General features: G+C 35.0%; 2 protein-coding genes across 3 annotated transcripts; one reads left to right on the forward strand and one right to left on the reverse strand.

Annotated features, from left to right (window-relative positions):
- Positions 1-1677: 1677 nt before the first annotated feature.
- On the forward strand, positions 1678-2509 carry LOC113353575 (cell wall integrity and stress response component 1-like). The gene has a single exon (XM_026597129.1). It carries the CDS (start codon positions 1817-1819, stop codon positions 2399-2401), a length of 585 nt encoding a protein of 194 aa, XP_026452914.1. The 5' UTR covers positions 1678-1816; the 3' UTR covers positions 2402-2509.
- A 684-nt stretch (positions 2510-3193) lies between these two features.
- LOC113348100 (endoribonuclease YBEY, chloroplastic-like) lies at positions 3194-8241 on the reverse strand. Of its 2 annotated transcripts, none has more exons than XM_026591800.1 (12): positions 7673-8241; positions 6774-7025; positions 6590-6685; positions 5991-6168; positions 5782-5865; positions 5600-5700; positions 5256-5348; positions 4732-4803; positions 4504-4623; positions 4353-4403; positions 3984-4172; positions 3194-3704 (listed from the first exon to the last, which is right to left on the reverse strand). In XM_026591800.1, exons 1-12 carry the CDS (start codon positions 8075-8077, stop codon positions 3537-3539), a joined length of 1809 nt encoding a protein of 602 aa, XP_026447585.1. In that variant the 5' UTR covers positions 8078-8241; the 3' UTR covers positions 3194-3536. The 2 variants fall into 2 exon arrangements, with proteins under 2 accessions (XP_026447585.1, XP_026447586.1); XM_026591801.1 differs by having other exon boundaries at positions 6774-7042; positions 7673-7773.
- Between the last annotated feature and the right edge of the window lie 5458 nt (positions 8242-13699).

Consider the following 13699-nt stretch of genomic DNA (forward strand, 5'->3'; position numbering starts at 1 on the left):
GTTCTTTTCCATTTTTGCTTGATTTTCTCATTTTTTCTTGATTATGCAGTTTTTGTTTTCGATTATTGTATTTGAAGGAGTTTTAAAGCATGGGTTTTTTTCGAAATTGAAACATCAGTTTTGGTGATTTCTACTCACAAACCCGAGTCTGTTGATTCCTTGGTATGTCTCGAAATCAGAGAACATGCTTAGAATACATGTTTAATTTCGGATTCATGTAGTCAATTGAATCTTCAAATGTATGTAGTCATTTGAATCTTAGAATACACTTAAAGAGCACTATCTATTTACTTATGTTTGGCAGTATTAGACATAGACTAATAGTTACTAACTGTTATTACTTGTTTTTGTAGCGTTACTTGGTCCTATCAACAACAATGCCACCACAAGTGATGCTGCCATGGAATGGAATAGAAGATCAAGACTCAAGACTTTGTATTTGTCATTGCCAGTTTGCCACCACTGTCCAATCATTCTGTCATTGCTACTGCTATTTGATAATGCCACCACCAGTGCATTGTGGTTCAGAATTAAGACTATTGTGTGTGTTTGTGTGCTACTGCTACTTTTTCCTTTTTCAGATTTTCAAGACTTTGGTTGTTTGGAGGTTTGCTAGTATTATTGTTACGTGTTAGTTGTTAATTTATTCTTTGATTGAGATATTGGTTAATATATTGAAAAACAGGTACTCAATTTGTCTGGAAAAATGACAGGAAAATCTGTCTTTGAATTCTGACAGAAAGTACCGATTGGTACCGGAACCGTACTTGGTACTGTACGTGTACCGAATGGTACCGGAACCGAGGTACAAGGTACAGGTACCGGTCCAAAATTTTGGAACCGAGCCTAGGGAGGTACAGGTACTCGGCCTGGACAGGAACCGAGCCGAACCGTACCGTGTGCACCCTTATTTATCCCCCCTAGCTTGGCATGTAGTTCTCATAGTTACCAACCTTCATCATCAATTATAAAAACAAAAACGATAATTTGATAGGGTTATACATTTTTAATACTCCGTCACCATAATTTTTCTCGGGACACACCTCTTGACATTTTTTTTTCTTCACATTAAATAAAAATTTGTATGAACTGTTCGATTTGCTGCCGAAGCTATAAATGTAAGCAAATGTATGGACTTCACTAGTCAAAGGCAGATTAAAAATCCATAATAACATATAATGCAGATTTAACTAGCTTAATTAGGATTTTTAAGTTTCAAAATCCTAACATTAGTCGGTCTTGCCATCCCTTGTAATTTTCACATATCTTTAAATAAAGTTTATCCAAAAAAATTATTAAGCTAAATCTTGAAAGTTTGTAGTATAAAACTGGTTATCCAAATTTACAACCACAAGAAATTAGATCCTTTTTTTGGACATATGATCCAAGATTTAACTAATGCATTTGAAAATAACATATCTAATGTACTAAAATAAAAATAAAGAGTAAAGGTGGTGGTGACTCATTATCTGCATGGATGTCTACAAAACTTCTATTCTTTAGATCCTTATCCTCCTCCTCTCTGTCTATGGAAAATTAAAGTTTAGGAATATTTCAAACCATGAGATAAGTTTTTTATTTTCTTTATAAGCAGATAAGTATTCAGATAAATTCAAAAATAAAATAAATAAATAAATATTGATTCTCTTTTCTTGTGGATGCTATATATATACAGAACAAGGCCACATTCCATTCTCATAATTTGTGTATCAACTCAAGTCTCGTTTCTGAGCTTAAGATAACCCTGTTGTTGCCATCGCATAATTATTCTTGTTCTTATTGTGTTCTCAAGTTGGATCATCGCAAAAGAAAAGAAATGGGTGAAGGAAAACTGAAAACATTCCGCGATCCGATCTCCACCATAACCGGTCCGTATTATTCATCTCTTGCTGCTTCAAGAAATCGATGGGCAGACATGGAAGCAGATGATGATGATGCAAGTGATTTAATGTCAAGTACCTCTTCCTCAACGTTTGATGATGAGTCGAGTAATACATCTAATGCATCATCAAGTTGTGAAGAATTGGTAGATGATGCGTCTTCTTCTTCTTCTTCGAGTAGTACTAATGGGCCATTGTTTGAACTGTCTGATCTAATGGCTACTCTTCCTATCAAGAGAGGACTATCTAAACATTTTCAAGGGAAATCACAGTCGTTTACTTCATTGTCTGATGTGAGTTGTGTAGAAGATCTTGTCAAGAAAGAAAATGGTTATGGTAGAAAGAAGATGATGATCAAGACTTGTAAGAGTTATGGAGGTGGGTTGGATATACAAAAGAAGGTCATATCAAAAAAGTCTTATTCAGCTCCTAGATTCAAGTCTGTTATAGGTAGTCCAAGAAGACCTCCTCTAATTCCTGCAAAAAGGAGTACTGTTTTTGCTATTAGCCATCTTGATTGATTTCATGGTTCATTAATTTTTTGTAAGCAAAAATTATTAGATGAGTTTTAACAATATCTGTTTATGGGAGAATTCCATTTATATGAAGTTGTTTCAATTTTTTTGAAATTGTCTTTTCATTTTATTTTTTTTATTTTTTTTTATGGTTTGGGATTTCAGTTTTATTGCATGATTCAAGCATGTTCTTCTATTGTGTTTCATCATCATGAGTAAAGGTGGTCATGGAATTAAAGATGGTTGGGACATCCCATACTAGGATAAGTCTTGGAGATAAGAACAAACCACAAGTGATGGTCTCAAAGTGTTGGGACATTTTCTTGGACAAAGCACAAAGGTTTTTTGGTAACAAATTCTAACACCCTTTAGAACTCTGGCCAACAATAAAATAAAAATGGAATTTCCAAATAGTTATATTCAGGATTGCTATGTGCGTCACCGGATCCCGGAAAAGATTTGCAGAAGATAACCGGTAAATCTATCCACATGGAGAGCTTTTGACACAATGAATACTTTCTTGTTTTTCCTTTGAAATTTCCAGTATTTTGTATGATGAAATTCTATGTTGAATTTTGCTGAAAGTGGTTTCAACTCTTTTTATCTGTACACTAGTGAGTTAACCTGTCGGGAAATAGATCCGCTCATAAAAGAACACGAAGAAATAAACATCGAACTTGTTTCAGATAAAGCAATGTTACATATATTTGCTAAAGCTAATCCTAGATATGAAAAGAAAAACCAGGTTGCAAAACCATTGCAGGAACTAGTTCATTCACAACAACAATCTCCGTATAATAGATTAAAAAATATAATTACCATTTGGTAAGCAGAAATGGGCATTTGAATGGACATGATTCTAGAAAAAAGTAATTCTAATCACCGTCCTGCCTTTATTAGTACAAGGAGACTGTATGAATGGGTATCAATAATAACCAAAACTTCATTTCTCATTATGATGAAGCAGTTGCCAACAACCAGCAGTTAAGGAGCTGCATCGGCATTGCTCAGTGAAAAAATAAGGCAGATTTCTGCTCTTTTTTTGTTCATTCGAATGAATCACAATATTGAGGTATAATTAAAAAAAATTGGCAGTAAGGGTGTGACGAAAATCATTCTACTTTTCTTCATTATCTGATAATCAGAATGCGTACCGGTAAATGGCATCAGCTACACCGTCCTCATCATTACTGAGGCCAATAACATTTGCAACAGCCTTTGTCTTCTCTGCTCCGTTACTAAGAGCTACACCTAGAGAAGCCAGCTCAAGCATCTCAATGTCGTTTTCTCCATCTCCAATAGCCATTACCTATTCATTAGGAACAGAATGGATGAAGGGATTAAATGTTCAATCTTCTTAGCACTGAAGTTCAAGATGCATATAACATTGCTACATGGTAAGAAAGATTAATTGGTGTAAATCTCTTCTTCTAAAGATTCATATGCTTGACATTCCAGAAAGACAACCCCCTTTATCTGTTCTTTCAGATGCACACCGACTGATTTTAAGGGTAGAATGAAAAAACTAAAAGTTTGCACATAAGTGAAACAAAGCATAACAAGGATAAGAAAAATCTGTCGTCCCTACCTCTTTTGGGGTGACGCCCAATTGATCCAGCAACATTTTTACTCCACTTCCTTTGGAAGTTCCGGAGGGAACAATTTCAAGCATATCAGGCATGGCTTGAACAACACCAGCACGCCCTTTTGTTGCTTCAAACCAATATGGTCGCAATGTAGTAGATATCGACTCAGGAGAGTCGAAAAATAGCAGTTTCTGCAAACCAATGAAACTTGAGAGACAAAAATGGCAAGATGTGAATTCATAAATTATGAATTTGTGCTTGTTATGTTGCAGAGAATATACATTCATCTGTAGAGGTAAAATTATATCGCCTTTTTCTTTTGTTCTTTTTCATAATTCAAGAATCTAGACTAGGTTCCAACAAATCCATACCTGTATATCAGCAGTGTTTAAGAGATTGTCAAGAGAAGGCATGACTTCGGCCTGCAAACAAACTCAATAACTGAGAAACCTAATTGCCGGAGGACAATGGTGGAACACAAAAAGAAGATCACAAGATAAGATTATAGCACAAATTGGGTACCTTGGGCTCATGGTATACAAGATGAAGTGAGTCTATTGACGGGTGTTCAAACAGTGTGAAGCACCTGTCCTGTGCAAATGCAATGAGAGGAACTTTGTGGTCCAACGAGTACATAAATGCCTATTGTTGAGTAACCATTGTGAGGAAAAGAATTACATATGAAGTAATAATTATTGAGTATACCACCAGAGAAACAACTCGAATAGAACCGTGGAGACAAAAAATTACCTCCCGACAAACACTAGTATCTAAGTTTCCTCTAAAAATTTCCCTCCCCTGCGTGCCATAAACTAGCAACCCCTGGAAGGAAAGTCCAAATTCAATGACAATCATATGCATGTCAAAGCAACCACCAAAAAGAGGTTTTAACTTTTAAGCATTTGGACACTAAGAATTGAACTGCAGAAAAAATAACAAGCCTACAAATATAAAGACATGCGACTTCTTACTCTGCTTCGACCACATTCATTGGTGAAACATTACAGTGGATAGTGGTTTACTTCCTAGATTAAAGAAAATAGATTCCGGAACAATTCACGCGGTGATCACATCCATGGTGAAATATAACATAGCGGAGAATGGTTACTTTACCATAAAGGTATCATCCATTAAAGTCACAGTGGGTAACAGACATTTGAAAAAATCTGTCGAGGTGTATTTCGAAGCAAGTGAAGTCCATAGTTCCTAAAGTGAGATATATTCACGCTGTATGAGATTCATAGTAGTGGAGGAACATTTACAGAGATACACACCTGTAAGAAGACCCCAGGTGTACTTTCCGAAAGAATGCCACCTTTTCCTGCTAAACCTACTGCCTTCAAAGCAGTCATAGCAGCAGGACGAGCCTGTTTAAAACATTACACAAAGTAACAATCATTCATTTATCGTAAGTGGAAATATTACCTAACAAATAATCTGGTGATGTAAGGAATTTTTTTTAATAAAAGAAGATGTAGTCTCTTCACCGACATAAAATAGTCAAAAGGAGTTGGATATTTATATATAGTTCGCTAGAGGTTTTCTGAAGCTGCTATCATGGTAAGCAGTCACCTACACAGAAGCTAGTTGAAAAAGGGGAAATTATCATTCTAATTACCTTTCCAGTGGCTATCACAACCTTCACTCCCATGGACATAGCCTCTCTCAGAGCTCCTGCTGTAGTCGAACTAATCTGGCTTCTACTATTTAGCAAAGTTCCTACGTTAAGATAAGAAAACAGTGAGAAGACGCCAAAGAGAAGTTGATAAAATTCACTACCATCTACAGTGTAAGACTCACCATCCATGTCACAGAATATATAGTTGAATTTTGGTTTATAAAACCGAAGACTGCCTTCTTTCTTCCTGTCGCTTGATACTTCACCTACAACGTTCCAGAAACTGCAAGTGTCTTTATAAAATCTTACACCACCAGCTCAAAATAATCATGAATAATGACAACAGAAAAATCGAATGAAACAATTGTAGATCAAAAACACTGTGAATTACCATCTGGAGATTCTGTTTGAGGACTTTCAACGCTTGCAGCATCAATGGCACACTGAATTAATCCTTTTCCCTTCCATCCAAGACTTCTCAAAAGAAGTTCCTCCTCTTTTTCCATCTCTTCTTCCGCTTCATCACTAATCTCGTGATCAAATCCCAAAAGATGCAAGAGTCCATGAACCTGCCAGAATAACATAGTTTAGGGTTCTTGACTTAAACATAGATATTTCTAGGACCTAATATCAATTTTAACTAAAGCCATGTTGTTACTAGCACGACATGGAACTTTAGTAAAGCATAAGGAACCTTCTATCAACTAAAAGAGGTTCTGTTCCCACTCGTTGCCTAGTTATAATTAATCTTGAAAACAAACAAGAGAAACTCGAGAATTTGGAACAAGTGAAAAAAATGTTCAGTAGTAAAAATAGGTAAAAAGACAAAACTTATCCTTATTTGATAACATGCAAAACTATGATACAGAAATAAGTATACGGAGGCTTATACTATTTGTTTAAAAATACGAAGACTTTATTAAGTCATATAATCTTAAGACATGAAACTGCAGTCTGCAGAATATGTCTTTTAACTTAAGCAAAACCAACCATAAGGACACGGATCTCATCAAGAAGAGTATGCCCTCTCTCTGCTGCTTGTCTTGCAGCCGTCTCAACAGAAATAACTACATCACCCATCATAAGCTGCAAAAGAAAGAAAACTGTCAAGGGTTTACAAACAAGAGAAAAATAACTCCAAGACATGCTGTCCGTTTAAGAACTTAATTCTTACCATTGGTAGCTTAAGCCCCGGCATATGTTGTGACATGGAGAGAACATCGGTAGCATGGTCCTCATCCCTCCAGTCTTTATTAAGCTCTCGAATAAAATCATCATTACACAGAAGTACTGATAACTCAACACTTTCGTACCCACCAACATCATCAATGGAAGTGTCCCTAGTTTTATACGGAGAATCTTTGAGTCCATCAAATGCTAGTTTCATTGCCATAGGAACATTTAGACGTAGCAGTTCCGCAATATTCTGCACCAACCCACAATCTGAAAATTATGAGATTAAGGAGACAAAGAATATCACATCAAAATCACACTGTGCAAATGAATACTGATGGATACATCCTATTTCATCATGATAAACAAAATTATGAACATAATATCGAATCAATCGCTCATAGGTCATCGAGTGATCAAACACAACACATTGTCGGAGTGATGGATAACATCACAGTGTTACCAAAGCAAAAAATCAAGTCTTATGTCAAATTCTAGTTCGCGATGGGCATAGCAATAGCTATGATAGCCAAATGATGTGGAAATTAACCAGAATGAACAAAACCACAACTAGTCCCCCATACATACACCATTATTATCCTTCAAATTCCACAAAATGATACCAATCCTCGCCAAATACAAACATGTTAAACCAATTCAAAAGAAGTGTACACCAACTCTAAACTGGTCCCATGAGTTACATTATACTTAAAAAGAATAATAACCAAAACAATTATCTTATTTTGCACCCCAAAACTCACTTGGAAAAACCTTACACATCAAAATTAACTCAATTCAAGCTCATTATCATCCATAAAACCAAAAACCCACAATTAAATTCAAAAAATGTATCTACTTTCATAAACAAAATCGAAAGTTCATTAACAAAAACAGTATTACCAGAACTTCAGGATCTTCAGGTAACCCTTCTTCAATACCAATACTAACATTGAGTTCCAATTCTTTTTCCTTCTTGGGTTTACTCCGTTTCACTTTTCTACTAAACCCTCTTTGATTTGCAAAAATCCCTCTCCTGTTCTTGTTTTCTCCATAAGAAATTTGTATTCTTCCACCAAAAACAGAAGAAGAAGATAATGATGATAGGGAAGTACTATGAGAAAGAAAACGAAGAGAATTTTGATTATTAGGAGTTAATGATGATCTGAAAGCTAGAGGTAAGGTGTGGGATGCTGCTATTCTGGCCATTGAAAGAGAGGATTGAAACTCCGGCGAGATAGTCGCTGGAGTGTATTTTGTGACAAGAATTGTTGTTCGACGAATAGATGAGGTAAAATGGGAATGCATTCAGATGAAAATGTAAAATTTTGGTGAAAGAGGAGATTTCTAGGGTTTTAGTTTGTTTCAGGACCTATCAAATGAAGGGATATCCCTAGACCTTGGGGATCTCAAATCAAAAATCTTCCCTTGTTCTGTGTTTTGTTCTTGTTCTGTTCCCCTGAGGGCCTTAAGTGAGCTTGAAACAAGAAAAGTTGGGTTTTGACTCTTGGATTTGGGTGGATGCACATTCATAAATTACTTTTTGATTTCTAGAAGTCAAAAAACAATAAGTCAGTTTGAATATAGAATTGTAAAACGACTTCTAGAAGCAGAAGTCAAAAGCAGATTCGTATCTAAACGCGATTCTGCTTCTGGTACCCTAACATGCTATGAGAGCGCGTTAGGATACACATCCAGTAGTATCTTTTCGACTTTTAAAAGTCGAAAAGCAAGAGGTTAGTTTAGATGTAATACTCCGAAATGACTTCTAGAAGCAAAAAAATCGATTTTTTATGAAGCAAAATCTTTTTTCTTCTGTGTTCTGCTTCTGGAGAAGAAAAAACACTTATACTTCTTGTACCCAAACGCGTTATTAGGGTGTTTGGATACACACAAAAAATAACTTTTTAACATCTAGAAGCCAGAAGTTAGGGTGGTAGAAAAAAAAAATCAAAATGATTTCTTGAAGCAAAAAAAAAAAAACTTTTTATGAAGTAAGATATTATTTTTGCTTCTGATTTTTGGGACTGACTACTACTTTTGGTATCCAAACATCTTCTTTGTGTCTGTACATACTATTTTTTATTTTGTGTCTGTCCGATATAATATTCAATTTATTCGAAAAAATATTAAACTTTTTTCTGTATATCATTAATAAAATAATACTTGAAAAAAGAGTTTAACATGGTAGTTAGTGTTCATCGAAAAATGAACATATATACACAACTCTAAACAATCTTCTAAGTAGTAGTTTATAGAACTTATAGGGCCTTAACGGCTTAACCAACACCTTCCATAAATGGAATTTGTTTTTACTGGTTAGAATTTTAGATTAATTAATAGACCCTGGATAGGGGTATACCAAAACTAATTAGCGTATACAGAGATATAAGTAAACTTAAAAGCAAGGCTAAGAGGGGTTAAAATGAGTAAAGTTACGAAATTTATTTTAAAAATTGTAATGAAAACTAACCCATTGGTAATATCAATTTCACTACATCTTTCATTCTCCATCATCCTCTAACCTAATGACCTATTGATCTTTCCCTCTCCATCGTCGTTTTAAAAACTCGTCAATTCGAAAATTTCATTGTTGATTAATCTTCAAATATGCAGAAATGTATGGAACAAACTACTATAAAAGCTAATTATGACAACCCTAATAAACGAGAAAAAAAAAATCAGTGGGTTAAGAATTTTTTTTTGAATGTGAACCGAAGAAATTGCGATATTGAGAAAGTAACTGATGACATAAACTCAGTCTACTATTTTATTTTGTTGTTTGAATTCAAATTAGGTCAGAAAAATCGATTTTGTTAAATTGTAGGGTATCTCTTCACCTACTTTGACGACTTCGCATGTTTACTTTTAGTCGTCATTTTTTTTTGGATGATTACTGTGACAATTTTTTTGTTTTTCTGAAAGTAACAGTCACAGGATCGTCACGATATTCATCTCAAAACCATAACAACTATGATGTAGTATTATTGGTCGTAATTGTTCTAAAATGTAAAGCATGCCGACTAATAGCTGCCAAAAACAAGTTTCATGTCTAATTTTTGATATTATTCCGCATGGTTTTGGAAAACTAACATGACTACTAGGTGGCGGTCATCACTTTGTTGCATTTTTGACCATGATGACCAATAATTGCCAAAAATCAATTTTCCCATGTCCAATTTTGCTTTTAGTCGTCATGTTTTTGAAATTATAACAATGACGACCGTGTCCATATGATAGTCGTTGTTGTTTTTGGATTATCGACCGTGACGAACAATTTGAAAAAGCAGGGGTCTAACAATCACACCCAATATTTCGTTTAGGTAATCTGTATGGACTAACTCCAATATATTTCTAAGAGAATTAACTAAACAGTCATACTCAATCAAGGAAAATACATCCAAGAGTTATATCTCAATTTCTTAAATTAATCTGCAATCGAACAGATAGAAATCTGTGAGACGGATTAATATGAGAAATAACTTGGATAGTACCAAAGACCAATATCCAAGCGTCAATCAATTTCAATCAACAACTAAAGGTTGGATTCACCAATTGATTGAACTACGCACAACGTATGATATATCAATTATATAGAAAATATAATGCGGAAAAGAAATAACACATATACCAGAAATTTTGTTAACGAGGAAACCGCAAATGCAGAAAAAACCCGGGACATAGTCCATATTTGAACTCCATACTGTATTAAGACGCTACAAACTCTAGCCTACTACAAGTTAACTTCAGACTAGAATGTAGTTGAGCCCTAACCATTCTCCCACTGATTAAGGTACAGTTGCGTTCCTTATGCCTCTGAATCCCAGCGGGACTGTAGGCACTTGACTCCCTTAGCTGATCCCACCCACAACTAAGAGTTGCTATGACTCAAAGTCGAAGACTTGATAAACAAATCTGTCTCACACAGAAAAGTATATTGAATAGATAAATCTGTCTCCCACAGAAATACCTACGAGTTTTTGTTCCGTATTTTAATAAATCAAAGTGAACATGAACCAATTGATACACCGGACTTATATTCCCGAAGAACAACATAGTAATATCAATTAATCACCTCACAATGATCTTAACCGCATGGTAGCGGAACAAGATATTTTGGAATCAAAAACGATGTGACGAAGATGTTTGTGACTACTTTTTATAAATCTTACCTATTGGAGATTAAATCTAGATCAAATCTTAGAGAAGATAATACTCAATATGATAAAACAAAGTAAGATCCGAACACGCAACTACAGATAAAATAGTTGGGCCTGGCTTCATAATCCCAATGAAGTCTTTAAGTCGTTAACCTATAATGGTTTCAGAAAAACCTAGGTTAAAGAAGAATCGACTCTAGTCGCAACTAGTATCACACAGGAGGTGTGGGGATTAGGTTTCCCAGTTGCTAGAGTTCTCCCTTATATAGTCTTCAAATCAGGATTTGCAATCAATGCTACCTTGGTAACAAAGCATTCAATATTCACCATTAGATGAAAACCTAATTATATTCAAGCTAATATATTTATCCGTTAGATCGAACTTGGCTTGTTATATACAAATGAAATGTGACTTCATTTAGATACGAGTAACCGTACCTAAACGTGTGCACATAGTTGGCTAGTTGGCTCAACAATAGTTAACCGAAGTTAGCCATATGAACACTTTCATATCAACCTTGTTCATTTTAATCACAACTAGTTCAAATGACTCACATGAAACTAGTTATAGATTTGTTCAATTGTTTGTATTCTCATAGAAGTATACAAGACACAATTGAAGCAAAATCAATTTTGATTCACTTGAATCAATTCGTGAAAATTATAGGCAAGGTTTGCAAAATATTGCATTCCTTATTATATAAAGTATTTGTTCATGAATAAAATGATTTTATAATTTAACCCACTCAAGTATGCAAACAGGTACGCATACTTAGAGTTCCATACTTGATATGTCCGCTAGTATGCGAACGGGTACGCATACTGTCGTTCACGACCGAACTCAGTTGAATTGGTATGCAAGCGGGTGCGCATACTGAATTCCCGGACCTTAATTTTAAAGCCAATACGCATACGGGTATGCATACTAAGTTCTCGGACTTCAACTGTTAAACCAGTACACATATGGGTATGCATACTATGGCCCCAGACTTGGAGTAACTTGCAACAGTTAGCATAAAAGTACGCACACTGTGCTATATCTAATCAATGGTTAATTGTTCTAAACTCCACATTAATCATTGAGATATTCTTAGAAGACAGGAATAACTGTCTCACACAAACTATTAACTTCAAAGCAATTTTCAAGTGATCAATAGATCAATACGAAACATTCTAAGTCTACATCAAATGACTGTCTCACACAAATCATGTAAGATGTTTGTTAGAAAACTGCTCAGTCGAGCTCGCAAGCATTGCTATATCAATCTTGTTTGTCAAGTGTAGTTGCCAAAACTATAAGTCTTGATTTCTAGTCTACTTATAGTTATGTCTCGGATTAGGATAGAATGTGTAGTTGAGCTTTAGACTTCACGACATTCATCGATTGAAGACGAAGAACTACTAAGGGGAGCTTGTGGAACTTCATCAACAAAAGGTATGTGGAGACTTGAACTCATTTATCACTCAGAAGTCTATTTCTATTCTATCTCTTATTGAGACAAAAGTCGTATAGCTATATAGACTTTATATTATACACATTTGATATTTCGAGCCGAGTTTAACTCGCTTACATATTTCTTGAAATATGTTTTGGTAAGATTTCGCAACCAAGTTCATATTTATTCTTGATGAAAGTCAAAAGATGATCATGTGAAAATCGCATGATAACATCTTACATGATTTGTGTGAGACAGTCATTTGATGTATACTCATAATGTTTCGTATTGATCTATTGATCACTTGAAAATTTCTTTGAAGATAATAGTTTGTGTGAGACATCTATTCCCGTCTTCCAAGAATGTTTGGATAATTAACATGGAGTTTAGAACAATTAACCATTTATTGGATATAACACAATATGCTTACTTGTATGTTAACTGTTGCAAGTTATTCCAAGTCCGGGAACCATAGTACGCATACCCGTATGCGTACTGGTTTGATAATTAACGTCCTAGAACTTAGTATGCGTACCCGTATGCGTACCGGATTAAAAGTTCAAGTCCGGGAATTCAACTGAGTTTGGTCATGTACGACAGTATGCGTACCCGTTCGCATACTGGAGAACCCAGACCAAGTCCGACCACTTAGGTATGCGTACCCGTTTGCATACTTGAGTGGGTTAAGTTTTAAAATCATTTTGTTCATGAACAAATACATTTATATAATAAGGAACGCAATCTTTTTCAAACTGTGGCTATAATGTTCATGAATTGATTCGAGTGAATCAAAATCGATTTTGTTTCAATTGTGTCTTGTATACTTCTATGAGAATATAAACAATTGAACAACTCTAGAACTAGTTTCATTTGAGTCATTTGAACTAGTTGTGATTAAAATGAACAAGGTTGATATGAAAGTGTTCATATGGCTAACTTCGGTTAACTATTGTTGAGCCAACTATGTGCACACGTTTAGGTACGGTTACTCATATCTAAATGAAGTCACATTTCATTTGTGTATAACAAGCTAAGTTCGATCTAACGGTTGAAAGATATTAGCTTGAATCTAATTAAGTTTTCATCTAACGGTGAATATTGAATGCTTTGTTACCAAGGTAGCATTGATTGCAAACCCTGATTTGAAGACTATATAAGGGAGAACTGTAGCAACTGGGAAACCTAATCCCCACACCTCATGTGTGATACTAGTTGCGACTAGAGTCGATTCTTCTTTAACCTAGGTTTTTCTGAAACCATTATAGGTTAACGACTTAAAGACTTCATTGGGATTCTGAAGCCAGACCCAACTATTTTATCTGTAGTTGCGTGTT

This window comes from Papaver somniferum, chromosome 2 (assembly GCF_003573695.1).
Source record: "Papaver somniferum cultivar HN1 chromosome 2, ASM357369v1, whole genome shotgun sequence".
Lineage (NCBI taxonomy): Eukaryota > Viridiplantae > Streptophyta > Magnoliopsida > Ranunculales > Papaveraceae > Papaver > Papaver somniferum.